Source organism: Sciurus carolinensis, chromosome 2 (genome assembly GCF_902686445.1).
Source record: "Sciurus carolinensis chromosome 2, mSciCar1.2, whole genome shotgun sequence".
Classification (NCBI taxonomy): domain Eukaryota; kingdom Metazoa; phylum Chordata; class Mammalia; order Rodentia; family Sciuridae; genus Sciurus; species Sciurus carolinensis.
In genome coordinates, this window is record NC_062214.1 from 163509353 (window position 1) to 163529137 (window position 19785).

At 39.7% G+C, this 19785-nt stretch overlaps 1 protein-coding gene across 4 annotated transcripts in view; it reads left to right on the forward strand.

Annotated features, from left to right (window-relative positions):
* The window catches only part of Syne2 (spectrin repeat containing nuclear envelope protein 2), a 319905-nt gene that overhangs the window by 261372 nt on the left and 38748 nt on the right, over positions 1-19785 (forward strand). For all 4 annotated transcript variants that reach the window (XM_047541762.1, XM_047541761.1, XM_047541763.1 and 1 more), the window contains 10 exons: positions 1228-1432; positions 2786-2965; positions 3588-3716; positions 5373-5527; positions 5632-5776; positions 6751-6845; positions 7917-8151; positions 10434-10628; positions 12775-12900; positions 18852-19007. In XM_047541762.1, coding sequence (XP_047397718.1) covers positions 1228-1432; positions 2786-2965; positions 3588-3716; positions 5373-5527; positions 5632-5776; positions 6751-6845; positions 7917-8151; positions 10434-10628; positions 12775-12900; positions 18852-19007 — 1621 coding nt within the window. The remainder of the gene's footprint in view (positions 1-1227; positions 1433-2785; positions 2966-3587; positions 3717-5372; positions 5528-5631; positions 5777-6750; positions 6846-7916; positions 8152-10433; positions 10629-12774; positions 12901-18851; positions 19008-19785) is intronic.

Sequence of the window (19785 nt, forward strand, 5' to 3'; positions counted from 1 at the left end):
TCTGCTTCAAATGATCTAGTTCGGGTACAATTAGATTCATGCAGGCTGGCGTGTGCCTCCTGCGGTGTTTGAACATCAGTCTCAAGATGCCATAATTACAGCCCCAGTGTGGCCACTTCCACAGAGCATGCACTGAATACCAGGAGCCACCTCAGGAACACCAGAAGGAGAGGCAAAAACTAAGAGGTGGGTCAGCTGGCTGGGCTGCAGGAGGCCTTCAGACATCACCATAAACATTGTCAGCTGGGAAAAAGAATGGTGTGTCTGTTGGAGAAACCATTCATGGTGAAAAGGAAGGAATTCTTTGTGGTTGGATAGAATTCTTTGATGAACTGCTTCTTGTAAGATATAGAAGCTTTTTCTAAGGAGTATGGCCCTCATTAATTGCAAGACTTTGGTTTTGAGCATAAGATACAAAAGTTGGCTTAAAGCTAATGTGCTGGAGACAAAGAGGTTAAGCTGCCTTGAGGGTTCTTCTCCACTCCAAAAAGTCGACTTTGAACAAATATTGAACAAGGGAAACCCAACTCTGCACCCTGCAGTGATGTTCTCAGGTCTTGATCCAGTCCATATCGGAAAAGGGGAGTAAGAAGGAGCACAGATGTATATTTGACTCCACATAGAGTTACAGGGCCACCCTCAACATAAGGTAGTATGGGTGCTATTTAAGAAGTCCAGGTCACCACTGCATGTACAAGTTTTGTACAGCTGTTTAAAGTTAGATTTTTTTTATTAATAACATGGAAAAACATATTTTTAAATGTTGCACGGAAAGAAAGGCAAGATAGAGACTGTATATGGAATAAAACAATTCCCATTTATTTTTATAAAAGTGACATTTTATTTAGGTAATTGGAAAATAAACTTATTTGACATAAACACAATTTAAGACTTATTTAAAGAAACTCTCTGTGGACTGGGAGTGTTTCCCAGGTGGAGAAGCTTCGTCAGGCATACAGTTTGGTACCTTCTCCCCCTTTGCCTAAGAGGTATGTAATACCATAGAAATGTCTTGCTAATCACCAATGTCAATTTTGTTGAATACTATAGTCAAGTAAATTTCCTAATTTGGATATCTGTTTATATAATGGCGATGCCATTCATTTTAAAAACACTTAACAGTGTCTTATCCACCTACTGTTAACTTGCTGGTTAAGTGTGTATGTTACACTTTTGCTACAAGAAAAAGGATGGAATGAGGATCCTGTTGTCGAATTGCACTGACAGGTGGACCCAGGTAAACCAAGATCTCGCCGACCAGTTGCAGGAGGCCCAGACTCTGCTCCAGCTCTGGAAGGCTTATCGCAGTGCTCATGTGGAAGCCACAGCAAGGCTGGAGCAGCAGGAAGCAAAGTTTCAGCAACTTGCAAACATCAACATGTCTGGAAACAACCTGGCAGAGATCCTGCCAGTGGCCCTGCAGGACATAAAGGTAGGTGCAGAGCCCAATGGGGAACCAAAGCCAAGTCAGCCCAACTGACAGGGCCAGTGAGGGATAGCCTTGACCTTGAAACGAGACTGACCTCAGAGCTATCCATCAGGACATGTGCCCTGAGACACCAGGTGCCTAGGCTGGCAAGTTGTGTGATATGCAGTGAGGAGGAATGTGGGTTTGGGAGGAACAGACCAGCTGACAGCTCAGAGCAGAGGTTTAGGCAGCAGCCAGATGGGGGACCTGACAGCACCTCGTTCTGAGTCTACCTGTTCACTCTGGCAGTTAAATCTCTAAAACCTTATACAAAGCCGGAGATAAAAGTAAAAGTGTTTCACCAGAGGGGGGTCATCAAGGAATCTCTTGAATCTCTTGTTTAAGAAATAATTATGGACTTGGTGCCGAGTTAGTGCGACTTTTCTGTGGCAATAGTGATTACATAGAGGTAAATGAGAGGGGGGTATGAAAAATGGTGGAATGAGACAGACATCATTACCCTATGTACACGTATGATTACAGAGATGGTATGAATCTATATCATGCACAACCATAGAAACGAAAAGATGTACCCCATTTGTGTACAATGAATCAAAATGCAGTCTGTAAAAATAAAAAATATAATTTAAAAATTTAGACAATATTTAAGGGCAGTATAATCTCTGTGGTGTTTTTCCTATGACAGTTAAAAAATATCAAGAAAGCAAATACTATTTAGTTTTAAACTTAGTTACCAGGTGTATTTTGTATCTTCTGATGCTAGAGTTCAAATCAAAACAAAGCAGACAGTTTATTAAAGAGACAAGAATCCAGCTGATTGGTATTTCTAATCTACTTCTACCTGATTGGTTGTTTTAAAACAAAACAAAAACCCTGAAATTTCAAACACAAAACATCACGAAATGTAGTCCTAAAATCACCTTGATTCAGATTCTATAGTCCCTACAAATGAGTCCATTTATATCAGAAGTCTGAGGACAGGGGTCAAGATTACAGTGATTCTTGAAGTGGTATGCAAGCAGATCCCTGAAGTGTTAGATAATTATAAATATAAGTACACAAGTCTACCTAGTTGGTCTACAGCTTCCATAAACTAGAAGTCTCAACTCTATTGGACAGTGGTCAGTTTAACTGTGAACTGACAAATTTCAGAACCATCCAGTGATACACATCATTTGAAGGGAGCTCAGTTTTTTCAGCTATTTAAAAGAAACAGTAACAAAAAGCTAGTAAGTCCACAAGTTCAAGTCAAAAATTCTCCTAGATTATTTTGATGTTTTTTAATGTTGGTGGAGCGGCAGGGGCTAGGGACTTGTGTGAAAGGAGGGAGAAATGTGAGTCCTCTTTCTTCTCCAGGAGCTGCAGCAAGATGTGCAGAAGACAAAAGAAGCCTTTCTCGAAAATTCCATCCTCCTGAACCGATTCCCACAACCTGCAGAGTCCAGCGCTTCAGGGCTCCTTTCTGGTCAACTGTATTCCCTCCAGAGAGCTGTTTATTTGGAAAAGATGCTGCTTGTGAAAGCAAATGAATTTGAGGTTCATCTTACTTTTCCATTCAAATTGCCGTCTTGGACATTGGTGTACTAATCTCAATCCCTTGTATTTTATGAAGTAAGAGTGCTTTTTGGACAGCATGTTATGGAAACAGCAGAATGAAATCACCCGAGCACATGTGATTCTGGTTTCAATCACATGGGCATGGGAAGCTCATAATGGAATATGTTAGTTGGAAATGTGATGTTTTATTTAGATTTCCTAGTAGGGCAATTGAGTCATAGAAGTAGCTTCTGGAAGCATGGCCAGTTACTATATTCTTTATTCACTTTCTGAAAAGCTCTTAGTTTGTGAGCTCCATAGAGGTCCTGGAGCGCCAGTCTCAAGTCTCAGTAGCAACAGGAAGTAAAAACTAGCAGGCTGAGGACAGAGTTCTTGCTGGCTCTCCCCTACGTGTTACCCTTAACAAGTGAGCTGCCCATCTGTGAAGATCAGAGACACCGGGTGAAAATCTAAGGTCTTCAGATTAGTCATCTGTGAACTTTTCAGATAATAATGAGCTGTCAGGGGTTGAAAATAACTTGAACTTCTATCTGCCCCCAAGGCTGTGCTTAACTGTGATATGCTCATAAAAACTATTCATAATGAAAATCTCTCCTTCTAGTTTGTCCTCTCACAGTTGAAGGATTTTGGGGATCGGCTGGAAACTTTAAAAGACCTCATTACACATGAGGAAGAGGATTTGGATAAACTCTACCAACAAGACAAAGAAGAAAGTCCTGACTCATTCCTGGTATTGGCAATATTTATCTTTCCTAAGGGCCTAGACTCACCACAGGATGAAAAAATAAGCTAATTTTTGTTACACTCTAGAATCTGTTTCCACCCTAATTAACTCTCAGGCAGTCATTTGCTTTCCATTTATTTCTGCCCTATTTTTTCCTAGGGTCTAGACAAGCAGAACAACATAGGGATCTATTTTAGTAATATATCATACTAACTTTTCCTAGATTTTTTTGTTATCTTGTGGTTCTTATTAATTAACTTATGTGAACCAGAATCGGCTACTATGATTTAATTAATTTTTCTGGTTGTTCAAAGATCAAGTATAAAATATTCTATTAGAATTGTGTGTGTGTGTGTGTGTGTGTGTATTTTTTTTTTTTTTTTTTTTTTTTAACCAAGGATGGTGGCCCATGCCTGTAATCCCAGAGACTGAGGAGGCTGAGGCAGGAGGATCACAATTGTGATGCCAGTGTGGGCAACTTAGGGATACCCTGTCTAAAAGTTTAAAAAAGGAAACTGGGGATGTAGCCCAGTGGTAGAGCCCTTGCTGGCATGTGTGAGACCACAGGTTCAATCCCCAGTACTGCAAAAAAAGAAAAAAGAAAAAATTATGTATTTTTTTCCTTTTTTAAATTACCTTAGTAAGTTTTGTACAGTTAGCATAAGTGAGTGAAAGAATTTAGGAATTCTGGATCTTGCAACTTTTAAGGATTGATATTTATTACCTTAGATGAGGAGTCAGGAAATAAGGCACCCTATCCAAAATCCAAGTCTACCTGCTATTTTTGTAAAGTTTTATTTGAAGCCAGACGTGCCCTTTCATTAACACATCATCTATGAGAGTTTTCATACTTTAAGGGTAGAGTTGAAGAGTTGCCACAGAAATCATATGACCCACAAAAACCTGAAATATTTATTTTTGGTTTTTATTTGTTGAGAAGGGGTCTTGCTGTGTTGCTCAGACTTAGAACTTGTGGCCTCAAGCAGTTGTCTTGCTCCAGGATGTCAAGTAGCTGGGACTACAAGCACTCAACTCCATGTCCAGCTCAGGCATAAAATATTTATGATCTGACCCTTTGCAGAAAATGTTTGCCGACCCTGACCTAGACTATTACAGCAGAGTTCTATAGTGATAACATGGATACCGTGAGATGTGTTTGCTTAACATATTATTGACCTACAGGCTATACCTAGAATATCTTTTTAAGGATAAAATGTTGATCAATTTGCTTTCTTGTGATTTTATATTATATCAAAATATGGGAAGAATATTTTCTTAAGGTATGGTTTAAGTACCATGATTTGCTAGGGTTATATTAGGTATCAAATTTTCATTTGGTCTGAGGGCCCACATATGACCTTTGAACGGCAAGTTGTTGGCGTACTAAATAGAAATTGAAGGTCCAGAATTGGTCTTTTTCTTCTTCTTCCTCTTCTTCTTTTTTCTTTCTTTTTTGAGCCTATTTTCAATCTTAAGACAAAAATTTGATATCCCTTCCTACTTCCTGGGCTATTTCAATGCCTGGCTAACCAGCCGTTTGACTGTGGGCAAGTCATTTACCTGTTCTGGTCCCGGTTTTCCCTCATCTTTAAGATAAGGAGCCATTTCATCATCGAGGTATTCTTATGGGCATCCAAAAATCTGGCCTTTATTTTTTCATAGAATCATGTGCTGGCATTGACAGCCCAGTCTCCTGACATCGAACGTCTTAATGAAGAGAGCCTCAAGCTCCCACTCAGTGACATGGCCCTAAAGACGTTACAGAATACGAACCGGCAGTGGATTCGCGCTACTGCCACAGCGCTGGACCACTGCAGGTCAGAACATCCCATCTCTGCCATCCTTCTGCCAGGTAATACGTTCAAGCTCAGGAAAGTCGTTATTATATGGTGCTGTTTTGTTTGTTTTTAAACCTTTGTAGTGAGCTGCAGGAAAGTGGCTTGAATGAAAAGTTCCTTCATTGTTGTGAAAAGTGGGTCCAGCTTTTGGAAAAGATAGAAGAGATACTCAATGTGAATATTGCCAACAATCTCCCTGCTCTCCTGGAACAGCAGAAAGCTTATGAGGTAAACCCATGTTCTGTGCCACCTTTGAGCCACTTACCCTGGGGCAGGAGTTGGGGAAAGATAGGTTCAAATCTTTAAAAGATAGGTTACAATCTTTAAAAATTGTAAAAAAAATTTTACAAATTCATTAATTAACTGATCATTTATAAACCTCACACATTTCATACACTTCAGCATTGTTATGATGTTTTATTAGTGACAGCACACCTAGATTTCCTGCAGTGCATGGAAGCTTCTAGCATAACTTTGCTTCTACAGAATGCAAATGTACCAATCAAATAATATACCAAGAGCATATTAAATGACTTCAACTCATCTTTGCATTTTCACTGATTCTCTATAAGATTGAAATACCCTATACAACAATAACTACAGCATTTAGTATTTCACAGAGGCATTTCCCCTGTGCTGTGCTGATGTACATTCAAAATCCTCCTGGTGGCAGCTCCTGCAAAGTGTGCATGATTATTTCACTGTTACTTTTTAACATAAGTGATTATAGTCTTCATTGTTACTAAGATCACCCAGTGGAGCCTGGCAAGGTGGCACACACACACCTGAAATCCCAGTGACTTGGAAGGTTGAGGCAGGAGGATCACAATTTCAAGGCCAGCCTCAGCAACTTAGTGAGACCCTGTCTCAAAATAAAAAATGGAAAGGGCTGGAGATGTGCCTCAATGTAAAGCACCCTCAGATTAAATCCCCAGTACAAAAAAAAAATCCAATGGAAATGGGCATTTAGGCAAAATTATTATTAGGTTCGTGTACTCTAAGGAAATGTCAAGGTGATAGTTGAGCATTCCCAGTTGAGCTCAAATAACTTGAAAATAAACCATTTCTATATCCTCTGCCACCTTAGATTTTAATAAGAAATTTCCAACAGGATGCTATGTTGTAGTTGTAAAAGAAGGGATTTCTCTCCAGATTCATAAAAATGAATTCTAGTTGAGAATTTTATGTTTTGACTCATGCAGATGTTAGAAGCCGAAGTTTCTATAAACCAGACAATTGCTGATTCTTATGTCACCCAGTCCTTACAACTCCTGGACACAACGGAAATAGAGAAGAGGTAAGCCATCTAGGACTTACGGAACTAAAGCAGTTGATTGAGAAAGGCCTCTGACATGCAAATCTATCTTTCTTCCTTTCTATTTTTTTTTATACTTATCTATGGGGTACAATGTGCACTGACCACGTCAGGGTAATTAGCCTTCCATCTCCTCACCCTTTCTTTATGATTGGAGCCCTCATACACCTCTCTTCCAGTTCTTCATAAAATATGTAGTAGGTATTGGGAATTATAGTCACCCACTTTGCTACAGAAAACTGGAACTTACCCCTTTTAACTGTTAGCACAACATTCTCCTGCCCACACCCATGCCCTAAATCATAGATCACTATGAGTCCAGTCGTGGCAGTACATTACAGGGTCTTGCTATGTGGCCATGAAAACACTGTTGGCACTTTTCCCTGTGGTAGATGGATGGGTTCAGCAGCAGAGAAGCTTTTAAAAATATCCGTTCCCTGGGTATTGTTTTTATCCAGAATGGTTCTTCTACAATATGCTTTCCTCTCTAGTGTCACCCTCACGGTGGTTTGTTATTTGAAAATAAGTTTCAAAATGCTTCTGTTTCCAATAGGAAACCATGTCATACTTGTTAAAGAAGGGACAGGCTGTCTCCCCGCATGGCCAGGCTGCTGACCATAACTGAACTCCTCCTGCAGCTGGCTCACATGGCAGGCTCTTTATTTTTAAAGTTAAAGTACACCCTCCAGTAATCAATAGCACTTTCAAGCTACCTGCCTGATCATTTGTTTCCTTTTGATTCAATTCCAAGATTTCTAGGCAACCTTTGGCATAATATATGTTAACGCTGCTTCAGTTTGTTTAAGGAAATAGTTGTGCATGCTGGCAAAACACCAATTATATGCAAATTATTTTCTGCTAAACCCTTTTTGCCAACCACACATTGCCTCTTCCAAAGCTCCCTCTTAGGTTTAAGTTGAATAAGACTCAGATTTTAAGTTGTTCGATGCAAATTGTACATACAAATAGCAAATCTGAGCTTCTACTACACGCCAATAGTTATTCTTTCCTGTACGTTCACACCAGAAATCTCTAACCATCTGTTTTTCCCAGACCAGAATTTGTTTTGGAATTCTCAAAGCTGACGGACCACTGGCAGAGTGCTGCCCAAGGCGTTCGGCAGAGGAAGAGTGACATTGACCAGCTGGTGGGGCAGTGGCTGTACTTCACCTCTTCCACGAAGGACTTGCTCCACTTCCTCGCCAACACTAGCCACATGCTGTCTGCAGTAAAGGATCAGGATTGCTACAGCCTCTATCAGTCCAGAAGTCTGATCCATGAGCTGAAGGTAAGGCACACAGTAGCAGTGTGAGAAACATGGGGTGGTCATTATTTGCAAGATGTTCATTCACCTCAAGTTTTATATTTTCCCTGATGTCACAGTCTCAAGTGTGCTCTGTGCAATGCGAAGCCAGCTGGTTGTAGTCACCACAGCCCACCTCATGGTCTAGACTTGTGGGATTAGAAACTCCATCTTACCTGTTCATCTAGAAATAGCAAGAAATAGCATCCTCAGCCAAGTGCAGTGGCACACACCTATAGTCCCTGCAGTCCAGGAGGCTGAGCAGGAGGACCTCAAGTTCAAAACCAGCCTTATCAACTTAGCAAGGACCTAAGCAACTTAATTAGACCCTGTCTCAAATTAAAAAATAAAAAGGGCTGAGGATGTTGCTCAGTGGTAGAGCACCCCTTGGTTTAATCGTTAACACCAAAAATCAGTAATAACAACCATAGAAATAGAAGGCTCTCTGGGACCATGGGATGAAGCTGGAAGCAAAGATGGGTGGGTAGAGCCAGGCACGGTGGCACACACCTGTAATCTCAGCAACTGGGGAGGCTGAGGGAGGAGGATGGCAAGTTCAAACCCAGCCTGAGTGACTTAGTGAGCTCCTATCTCAAGATAGAAAATAAAAAGGGCCAGGGATATAACTCAGTGGTAGAGTACCCCAGTTCTGGGGTAGGGGTGGGAGATGGGTTAGAGCCAAACTCAGAAGTTACCTGTGTCACTTCCACCATGTTCTGTTAATCAAGGCCATTAGACACACCCACACAGGTTCAAGAGGAGGGGACAGAGGCACCACCATGTGATGAAGAGTGGCAAGGGTCCAGAAGAGCTTGTGGGACTGGGGATGCTGTGACCATTTTATGGGGGGTGGGGGGAAACAGTTTGCCATACCAGTCGGGAAGCTATTCCTGTAGTCCTGGAGAGTTGGTAGAGTAGGTAAGACAAGGGCCATCTGAGTGGAGATTTTTTTTTTAAAGGCTGTTTTTGTAGATGGAGTTTATAGAACTCACTAACAGTTTGAATGTGGCAATTAAAGAAAAATGCAACCCTGGAGCATCTTGGTACATCACGGGCTAGTGCATCACAGGTTAGAGACCAAGTCAGGGAAGACAAGGCGGCTGAGTGACTGGAAGAGGAGGGAGGACGGGGGGTGTCTCTGGAGTCACTGTGTCTCTCAGTTCCTGCCCCTCCGTTGAGTTTGAAGGATCTCAAGTCTTCTCAGAAACACCCTTGTGCAGAAATCAATGCTCATTGTTGTTTATCAACTTCTGTTTTGGAAATGTCTACATTATATCCCAATTAAGAAATTTGAAGATGAAGGAAATCATATTTGGAAAGAAAAACTGTCAACATTTTTCCCCTGAAAGCAAATGCTTTTAGAAGCCTGAATCAATTAAAAAGTTTTTCCTTCATTTTTGTATTGTAAATGGCTAGTTTAAATCTTTTTTTTTTTAAAGAAAAGCCTGTATGATATTCAGATAGAATTTTTTAAACTGTCCTTTTAGTGCATATATTGACATACATGTTTGTGTGGTTTGAAGTCTATTATTTTTATTTTACCTTTTCCTTCTGTCCTCTTTTGCATTTGTTCAGGATGATATGCACATTCTACTCTTCCGGATTGCCATGGTGATAACTAGTACAAATGATAATTTCAGGTCTAATACGAAATCATTTTTTTAATACACTTAGATTCATTTACCTTTATATGCTTTTATTCTATGGAGCATATATTCTAAATTTCCCTTTCAATTGTTATACTAAGAATCTTATCTCTTACTAATCCTTGGAAATTATTTTAAGAACATCTTACTTGACCGTGTACTGTCAACTCAAAAGTAGAACATTAGCTTCTGATGTGACTGAGAGAATGTGTGTGTATGTGTAAGTGCTCATGCATGCTGCACATTCTGACCAGATTTGTCTATGTCTAATTTAACATTTAAGAAAAACTTTGGATCCAAGCACCATGATGCACACCTATAATCCCAGGTACTCAGACAGGAAGACAGGAAGATTGCAAGTTCAAGACCAGCCTCAGTAACTTAGCAAGGGCCTAAGCACTTTAGCGAGACCCTGTCTCAAAATAAAAAATAAAAAGGGCTGGGTATGTCCTCAGTGGTAAAATGCCTCTGGGTTCAATCCCTGGTGCCAGCAAGAAAGTGGGGGGTGAAGGGGGAGGGAGGAAAGGCGGAAGAAAGGAAGAAGAGAAATGCTTTCAAGGAAATATACACAAAACACAATCACATTAGTAACTGAAATCAGTTACTTTTTTGTCTTTTTAGAATAAAGAAATCCATTTTCAGAGATGGCGAACCACCTACGCACTAACCTTGGAAGCTGGGGAGAAATTACTGAACACACCTAACCTGGAAGCGAAAGAGTCAATGAACAAAAGAATCCGTCAACTTCAGGACAACTGGACGGACACAGAGCTGCACCTAATCCAGATGATCAAACAGCTCCAGAGCATCATAGAGGTGACCCACGATTTACTTATATGTTCATGCTATTCAAACACTGTGCATACGATTTTTGTTTGTTGTTGGAAGATGGGAGTGGACTCTAGAAAATCTAATATTGTGAGTTTTCCAATGGAACTCAAATCCTACTAATCTGTAAGTGTACTACTTACTTCATAATAGTAAAATAATAATATAGTGCCAAAAAATCTCAGTGTTAAGTAATTACTTGAGGCTCTATTAAGATATTTACTTTCATGAAGTATGAAACAATCATGTTTGGTGGATTTAATACACAAAGCTAACTTTCCATATAATGATCTGTCCTGGAGTAAAATATATGAAATAAGCATAGCAAAACTACATTTTTCTGCTGTCATCAGAGAATACACTTTTCCACATAAGTGAATTTTCCAGATAATTTATGATGGCACACTTAAGAATTGAAATGTTCCAGCTGGGTGCAATGACACATGCCTATAATCCCAGTGGCTCAGGAGGCTGAGGCAGGAGGATTGCAAGTTCAAAGTCAGCCTCAGCAATTTAGTGAGGCCCTAGGCAACTTAGCAAGACTCTGTCTCTAAATAAAAGATAAAAAGGGCTGGGGATGTTGCTCAGTGGTTAAGCGCACCTCTGGGTTCATTCACCAGTACCAAAAAAATAAATCGAAATGTTCCCCATCAGCCCTTTTCTCTAAGTTGTCCAGGCTGACCCCAAATTTGTGATTATCCTGCCTCAGCCACCCAAGTAATTGGGATTATAAGCATATGCCACCACTCCCTGTTCCAAAATATTTTATTTTGTATCTTTAGTAGGAACACTGTTGTTTTGCCAAAATACCAAGTTGTTCTCGAGGACTCTGAGCTGGTTTGAACATATGACCCAATGCTTAGATGCTCTTTAAGTTATGATACAATTTTTATGATTTTTCTTTCTCTTTTCTAAATAGTAAGCTATTTTTTTGTTTTTCCCATCTCTGAGCTTCTGTACACCATATACGCACTCTCCTCTAATCTGTTGTGTGTACCAATACTAGATAACCAAGCTCATCAGGGGCACTTTTTTCCAATTAAGTGTAACTGTGTGCTGAGTTCCAGCCTGAGCACTTCTCCTGTGACTGAAGTATCTGGATTTTATGTGGTATGTGAACTCTGTGAAGTTCATGATCTAGCAGTCTCTGGTTAGCATCTGCCATGTTTGTAAAGCATGGTGTTAAGTGAAAATAAAGGTTTGGTGGGAGAGGCTGGGACTCACAGTCTGCTTCTCTCCTTGCTTGCTTCTTAATTGAGTGCCAGGAAGTTGATGCTACTAGACAAGTGGCCTCCTCTTAGGTTGGAGGTTACCCGAGACTTGGGTCACCCCGAGTATATTTAGGTAGTAGTTGTACTGAGAAATGGAATAATGTTTCATTGTATGTTTGCCTACTTTTAGTAACCTGAGAAATAGAAACAACCTAATGAATCCAATATAAATCCTCTGAACTTGAAAATGCAGATATCTATTTGCTCAGTAACATGAGATCTAAGGAAAAGAGATGGCCGATGCTTGGCTAGGCTTTTAACCTCCTGTCCGTGGGCCAGTCAGTATTTTCTGAGTCTCAATTTAAGTGTGTTAATATTTACCATGTCCTAAGGTTATAATTCCATGAGTTAATGAAGTTTGAAAAAGCTTTGTAAAAGTGCAAAGCACTTTAATAGAAAGTGGCAGTCAGAGCGGGAAAGGGAAGTTGATTGGGGAGGGGTTGCTACAACCAGGCATCGGAAGGAGCAGAGAGCCAGCAGAGGGGCGGCATTAGAAAAGAAGATGAAGAGAGGGCTGAGTGTGTTTGCTTGGTGGTGCCATCAACAGCATATGTCCAAGACTGGATGCTAAAAGCTCCTCCTTACAGTAGCCTTTTGACTTCTCCAAAACTCAAAAGAAGGAAGATATTAGGTAGACGAGGGAGACAGGCAGGGAGGAAGAGAGATTTCCAAACAAATTCAACCCAAGTGAGCCATGTTGAGTGGTATCCTATCTGCTCCTTTAGATCAGTCTGCTCAAGACCAGGCTTCTGTGTGATTTACAAAAACACACAAGAAAGGCAAGGTGGATTAAATGAGCTATTTTATTTCCACAGTTCTTTAAGAACCAAGTACTTACCAATTTAAATACTGTTTTTAAATAGACCTGGGACCAGTGTGAGAAGAAAATCAAAGAACTGAAAAGCAGGCTGCAAATTTTAAAAGCACAAAGTAAAGATCCTCTTCCAGAACTTCATGAGGACCTCCACAGAGAAAAAGAGCTGACTAAGGTACTGAAGTCTGAACAGCGGTTGGGGATAATCATTGAGCTGAGCTCTTGAGCTGTTCACTTGCCTTTATTTCTGTGTAGAAACTGAGTTTCACATTCAACTGAAGATTTTCCCTATCTTCCAACATCATACTCTGGGCTCTGAAGGTATTAAAATTGATGCTTTTTGCAATCATCATATGAAGTTGAGGAAAGCTTTTGCAAAAATTCATTCTTAGGATCTTGGGAGTTTTCTTCTCCAGATCCTCTTTCTATTGTTACTCCTCTGTAATATAAGATGTGACCTCTGAATTAAAAGCTATCCTCTTATCAAATGACCTTGCCTTTGAAATTAGTACAACTGAAGAATTCATTTTAAAACCAGTATGTTAAGTTTTTACTCAAGTATAACATTTTCCTAAAATTCTTCTAAACCAAATTGTGCTAGTGTTCCTAGGTGACCACCCAACCAAACATTCCTGGGTATTTTAAGTCTTTGCAGAAGGCAGGCGCAAACTAGTGGATAGGAATTTGGACCATAAAATTCCCAGGTCAGGAACTTCCTGCATCTCTTTTCTGCAGGTTTGGTGTTTAAAAAAAACATGGAGAGCCTACTGGAATACCTTTTAATTTTTAAATTGAAAAAGTCAGGCAGATATGAGTTGTCTTTTTTCTTTCGGTACTGGGATTGAACCCAGGGGCACTTAACTACTGAGCCACGTCCCCAGCCCTTTTTATTTTTAGTTTTGAGACAGGGTCTCACTAAGTTGCTGAGGCTGGCCTCACACTTGCAATCCTCCTGCCTCAGCCTCCAGAGTTGCTGGGATTACAGGCAAGCGCCACCATCCCTGGCACAAGGCGTCTTATACTTGAAGCTGTGCCGGAAATTAGGATCCTCCTCCCATATGACTATCACCTAGCTAAAGGAATAGAACATTACAAATACAGTCCACGTATATATAGTGTATAACATATAAGCAGTTTTTTTCTCACAATTTTAAGTCACCAGTGTTGAAACTGTAGCTCCCTCCTTATCCTGCCTTGTGTGTGTGTGTGTGTGTGTGTGTGTGTATTTTTTCCCCCCTACAAGGAATTTAACCCAGGGACCCAGGGGTGCTTTAACACTGAGCCACATCCTCAGCCCTTTTTATTTTTATGTTGAGACACTAAGTTGCTTAGGGTCTCACTAAGTTGCTGAGACTGGCCTCAAACTTGCAGTCCTCCTGCCTCAGCCTCCAGAGTTGCTGGGATTATAGGCATGCACCACCCTGCCTGGCCTATTTATATTTTCACTCATTTTTGTGTTGGGTTATTTATCATCATCTTATTGATTTGAACAAGCTGCTTTTTTATTCTTAATACACTACTTCTCTGATGAGTACATACATTATAAATGCCTTCTTCCATCAGGGAACTTGGTTCTCCACTTTTTCTTGGTGTCACTGACTGAACAAAAGATTTTGTGTTATTTTAATGTAGGTGAATTTATTAATATTTTCCTATGTGATTTGTGTTCTTTTCTCCTCTGAGAAATCTCCATACTTAAGTCAAAATATATTTCCTTCTGAAAGTTTCCAAATGTTGCTTTTTACATTTACCTCTTTATTTGTTGAAGAATTGATTTTTGCATATGTTTTAAGTGAAGATTTATTTTTTCATTTTATTCCTATGTCTATATTATCCTGGCACCTGTTTATTGAATAGTCCAGAGTTAAATATCAAGTTTACTCCATGTATGTGGGATTTGTTTCCTACTTCTCTACCAGGTTCCATGGTCTATTTCTCTGTTTTTAGTATCAATCTGTCTTGATTGAGGTATCTTCATTTTAGGTGAGATGTATACCCACACCTGTTCTTCCACATTCATATGGATGTCTGTGGGCCTTTGATCTTTCATAGCTTGTGTGTGTGTACGTGTGAGGCAGATACGGAGTGCTGGGGATCAAATCTAGGGCACTCAAGCATGCTATAGCATGCTATATACCACCCCTTAGCTATACCCCCAAACCCCAGCCCTGTCATATGACTTTTAGAAGCAGCTTGTCAAACTGAAAAATTCTGGTAAGAGTTTCAATAGAATTGCAAAGAATAAATAGATTAATTTGTGGCAAACTAATATCTTTTTGACATTGAGCATTCTTGTCATAAATATGGCATTTTTCTCCCCTTTTTTGCTTACATTTGATGGTTTTCAATAATGTTTTATAATTTTCTTTATGCAGTATTGTATACCTTTTGTAGATATATTTCTTGGTATGAGATTTAAAGCTATTAAATACTACCTTTCTCTATTTTCTGATTTTATCTTTTTTCTTTTTGAGGTGTTGGGGATTGAACCTAGGCAAGTGCTCTACCACCAAGTTACATCCCCAGTCCCTCAATGATTATTGATGGTGTGTAGAAATATTACCTTGAATATTTATCTTATGTTCAACCACCTTACTAAATTTTCTTGTTAATTCCAGTAATTTGCCCATATATTCTTTTGATTGTCTATAAAAGACAATCATTATCTAAATAATGACAAATTATTTTTGTTGTTTCTTTTCATTCTTATATTGTGTTTTTACTTCCTTCACTGGCCAGTCTTTCTGGAATAATGTTGAATAGAAGCACTTACAGCTGGCTCCTTTGTGTCAGTCCTGATTTTAAAGAAAACAATTCTAATCTTTCACCATTAAGTATATTTGCTGGTTATGTGCTAGCCAATACTTCTATTAAGTTAAGAAGGTGCATATGTCCCTAATTTTCAAATTTTTTGCCATCTTTACATTAGGTTTAGATCAAAATGAACTAATGAGAGAACTCAGAATCACTTTCTTAGTAGATACATAAGAGTTTGATTCCATAAAGTCTAGAGACCTGGGCAGAATATGAAATGAAAAGCCTTTTTCCTAAGTACCACCCTCTGTTTCCAGCAGAATCTTTTCAGCTTCCCTACCTTCAGCATCATGTTTATCAGTGGAAAGAATCAGGTAGAGGCAAAAAGTATTGAGTTCATTCAACCCTTGACCATATTCCGGAAAGATTCCAAGTAACCTGAAGCCTATCAAGGATAGTACATACCATCCTTGACTCTCATGTGGGAGATACACTAGCCACTTGACCAATCTGAGCTTTACTTTATTCCTCATAAAATGGCATTCTCATTATAACCAAGTTGATGTATAGAATAAATTATATGACCACATACACACACACACACACACACAAACAGGTTGATCGTCCCTGATCCAAATATCCAAAATACCCCCAAATTGAAAACTTTGAAAACCATGTTGATATTTATCAGAGCATTTCAGATTTTGGATTTTCAGATTAGGGGTGGATATTGAACCAGTAAAGTCTGTGCAAATATTCCAAAATCCAAATCACTCTAAAGTCTGAGATATTTCTAGTCTCAAGCATTTTGAATAAGTGATACTCAATCTATATATGATTTCTTTATAAGTTTTTCATATATATCCTAATCATACTATTATAAAAATTGCTAGAATAGATATCTGTTTTTATAAAATTTGAGTCCTGGAGGTGATTTTAATTTTTAAATAATTTTTCAATAAGTAATATAATCAGGTTTGAAATTCAGAATGTGTGCTAGGCATGGTGGCACATGTCTGTAATCCCAGCAACTCAGGAGGCAAGTTTGAGGCCAGCCTCAGCAATTTAGGTGACCATGTTTCAAAATAAAAAAGGCTGAGGATGTAGCTCAATAATACAGTGCCCCTAGGTTCAATCCCCATTACCAGGTTGGGAGAGGTCAGTTTAAAGACTCATTAATTATCATTCCTACATATTAAACTTGCCCCTGAAATATATAAAACTCAACACCAAAAAGCATGTGGAGAAAGAGATATTCCTTTGAGGGCACAATTTGGTAACATTTAAAATCATAGAAATGTCCATATTCAAAAGTCCTACATCTGGGTTTGAGAGTATAGCTCAATGGTAGAACACTTCCTTAGTGTGAAGGAGGCTCTGGGCTCAATTTCCCAGCACCACCCAAAAGGAAAAAAAAAGTCCTAAACCATTTTTTTTCTTCTTCTTCTTCTTTGTAATAGGGATTAAACCCAGGGAACTTAATCACTGAGCCACATCCACAACCCTTTTTTATATTTTGTTAGAGACAGGGACTCTGAGTTAGTTAGGGCTTCCCTAAATTGTGGGGCTGACTTTGATCCTCCAGCCTCAGCCTCCCGGGCTGGCTGGGTACACCTTTCAATTGTAGGTATCAAAAGAATCGATTTAAACCTGGGTGGATAAAACACATCTGCCTCCGGTGCAGGCATCAACGCCTGCGCCTTGAGCAAGGGACAGGACAGTCTGAGCTTCCTGGCACCTGACTGGGAAACTCAGTGAACCTGTAACGTGGTGAGCATTGTACCTCAGTGGATGAGTTGTCCCTTTTATGTTGTGTAAGCCATTTGTGGTATTCCACTGCAGAATTGTGAGTCTAAAACTAGGTAACAAACATTTAAAGATTTTCCTCTGATAAAGGTGCCATTTCTTAATCTCCACACAGTCTTTAAAAAGAATCCCCCAGGGCATTTTATTAAATGTAATTCTTACTGGCAAGTTATGAAATCACGCCAGTGTAACTTCTAGAACTCTAAAAATCAATCAGAATTAACGCATTTTTTATTGTGGCCACTCTTCAGACTGATTCCAGGTGTAAATGACATAGTGCCTTCTTTCAGATTTCTACTGATAGAAATGGAGAGCCTTAAAAATGTGCCCTGCATTAATTGTAAGCATAAGAAAACCCTGAAGGACTCTCAAATGTTTCTGCTGTTTCCTTTTACCTCCTCTGTGGTGAAAATAATTTTCTTGATTAAATTCTAGAATTCAGAGTTTTAATTTGAAAAACCCTTCACTTTCAGAGATGGACAGGCTGAAAATATAGCTCAAGGGTAGAGTGCTTGCCTAGCATATGTGAAGCCTGGATTTGCTCTCCAGCAGCACAAAAATAATAACAGATATAAAATAAAATATTTATATCTACCTATCTATATATATTTATATCTATATCTATAGTTTCTACGGCCAGAGGAGAGCATCTGCTAACTAGTATCTGCCAATTATTAGCACAGAATTCGGTTTTTCTTCTATTATATTCATTTAGAAAGTTAGCCAGAAATCATTCCTTTGAACAGAAATTGTTACCATTATTTGACAACCACAGTAAGCAGCAGTGCATTTCTTGGGTATTTCTAAAAGCAGGAAATGACCTATCTGTAACAGTTTCCAAATTAAAAATGTGTGTAACAGGGCTGGAGTTGTGGCTCAGTGGCAGAGCACTCACCTAGCATGTGTGAGGTACTGGGTTAGATACAGCACCACATAAAAAACAAATAAGTAAAATAAAGGTATTGTGTCCCTCTACGACTGAAAAAAAAATTTTTTTTAAAGTGTGTAACATTATTAGACTCCAAATATACTGCCCTCTAAATAAAGGTAAAGACCTGCATGACTTTATTTTTTTTTTTTTTTAATTTATTTTTTTTACGTTTACATAGGGTACTGATGTTTATTATATTTTTCCCCTCCCCCCCACCCCTCCCACCCCTCCCACCCCTCCCACCCCTCTTTTCCCTCTACACAGTCCTTCTTTCCTTCATTCTTACTGCTCTCCTTAGCCTAACTCTAAACCTAACCCTAAACCTAATGCTAGCCCCTCCCACCCCCATTATATGACTTTAAAATAGGATGCATGATATAAAAATCTGAACTACCTGAGGGAAAGAGAAGGTGGGAGAGCATTCCTTTGAGAGGAAGGTGGTGAAGGCCTGGCCAACCAGGACTGCGGGCGGGCGTGCGCTCCCGGGGCTGTTTCTAATTCCTCCGGTCCCTCCCCTTCCCCGGCCTCCCCTCCCCCAGAGTCTAATCAAAGGATTAGCCTACAGGTTTGGAAACAACAGCAGCTTGAGTTGAAGCCTTCCCCCGACACACACCCCCTCTTGTGTTTAAATGCAGGAACTAGAGAAGTCTTTGACTAACTGGACTCAGAACTTGCAAGAACTTCACACCATGAAGGGCGACTTAACCCGGCACATTCTCTCCGAGGACGTGATGGTTTTGAAGGAGCAGATAGAGCATTTGCACAGACAATGGGAGGACCTCTGCCTAAGAGTAAGTCAGTCAACTGCAAGGCAGGCCGCCTGGGAGTCGATCGAACTGTCCCGAAGGCCAGACGAAGTAGAAAGGAGGTTAATTTTCGTTGAACCGGAGGCCCTTTTCAGTGGGTCCCCTGGCCGGCTGCTGTTCCTTTAGAAGGCAGCAGCAGGGTTTAACAGATTTGACCCTTTTGTTTCAGCAGACTAAATGCTGCAACTTTGCACACCGTTAATGAGCTTTTTTTAAAAAAAAAATTACCTTAAGCGGGGAGAATTGCAGCATGAGCAGATGCCCGGCCTCTGCTCTCTGGTTGGTGCACCAGCACTCAGTGGATCAGAAGAGGTCTCTCGGTCTCTCTGCAGTCTCTCTTCTGGGCCTAACACGGGGGGTCTCACCTAGCCGACAGGCATGGGAGCGATCTTTGGAGAACTCTGCATTCACAAGCAATCGCAAGTTTATTTCAAGGAGTTAAGTTTTTTAAACTCTCAAAAGAAAAAAAAAATGGTCAACTGCTGCACTCTCAGGGGACCCTACTACTGATCAGGAAAGGGATTGTGGTTAGAGTATTTCACAGTTTACCTTTGTGACAGGAATGGAGTTAAAGTGTTCAAATAGCTTTTAAAAATCTTTGTTTTGAGAACATGTAATTCTAAGGAAAATGAAATCTTTTCATCTCCTTTTTCTGTGAATGAAGAAAGCAGATTTAAAATGTCAAAAGTCAGACACTTTTGAACACATTTTGAGAATGTATAAATACTTTATCAAAGACGTCTTGATTTTAGTGTTTGATAAT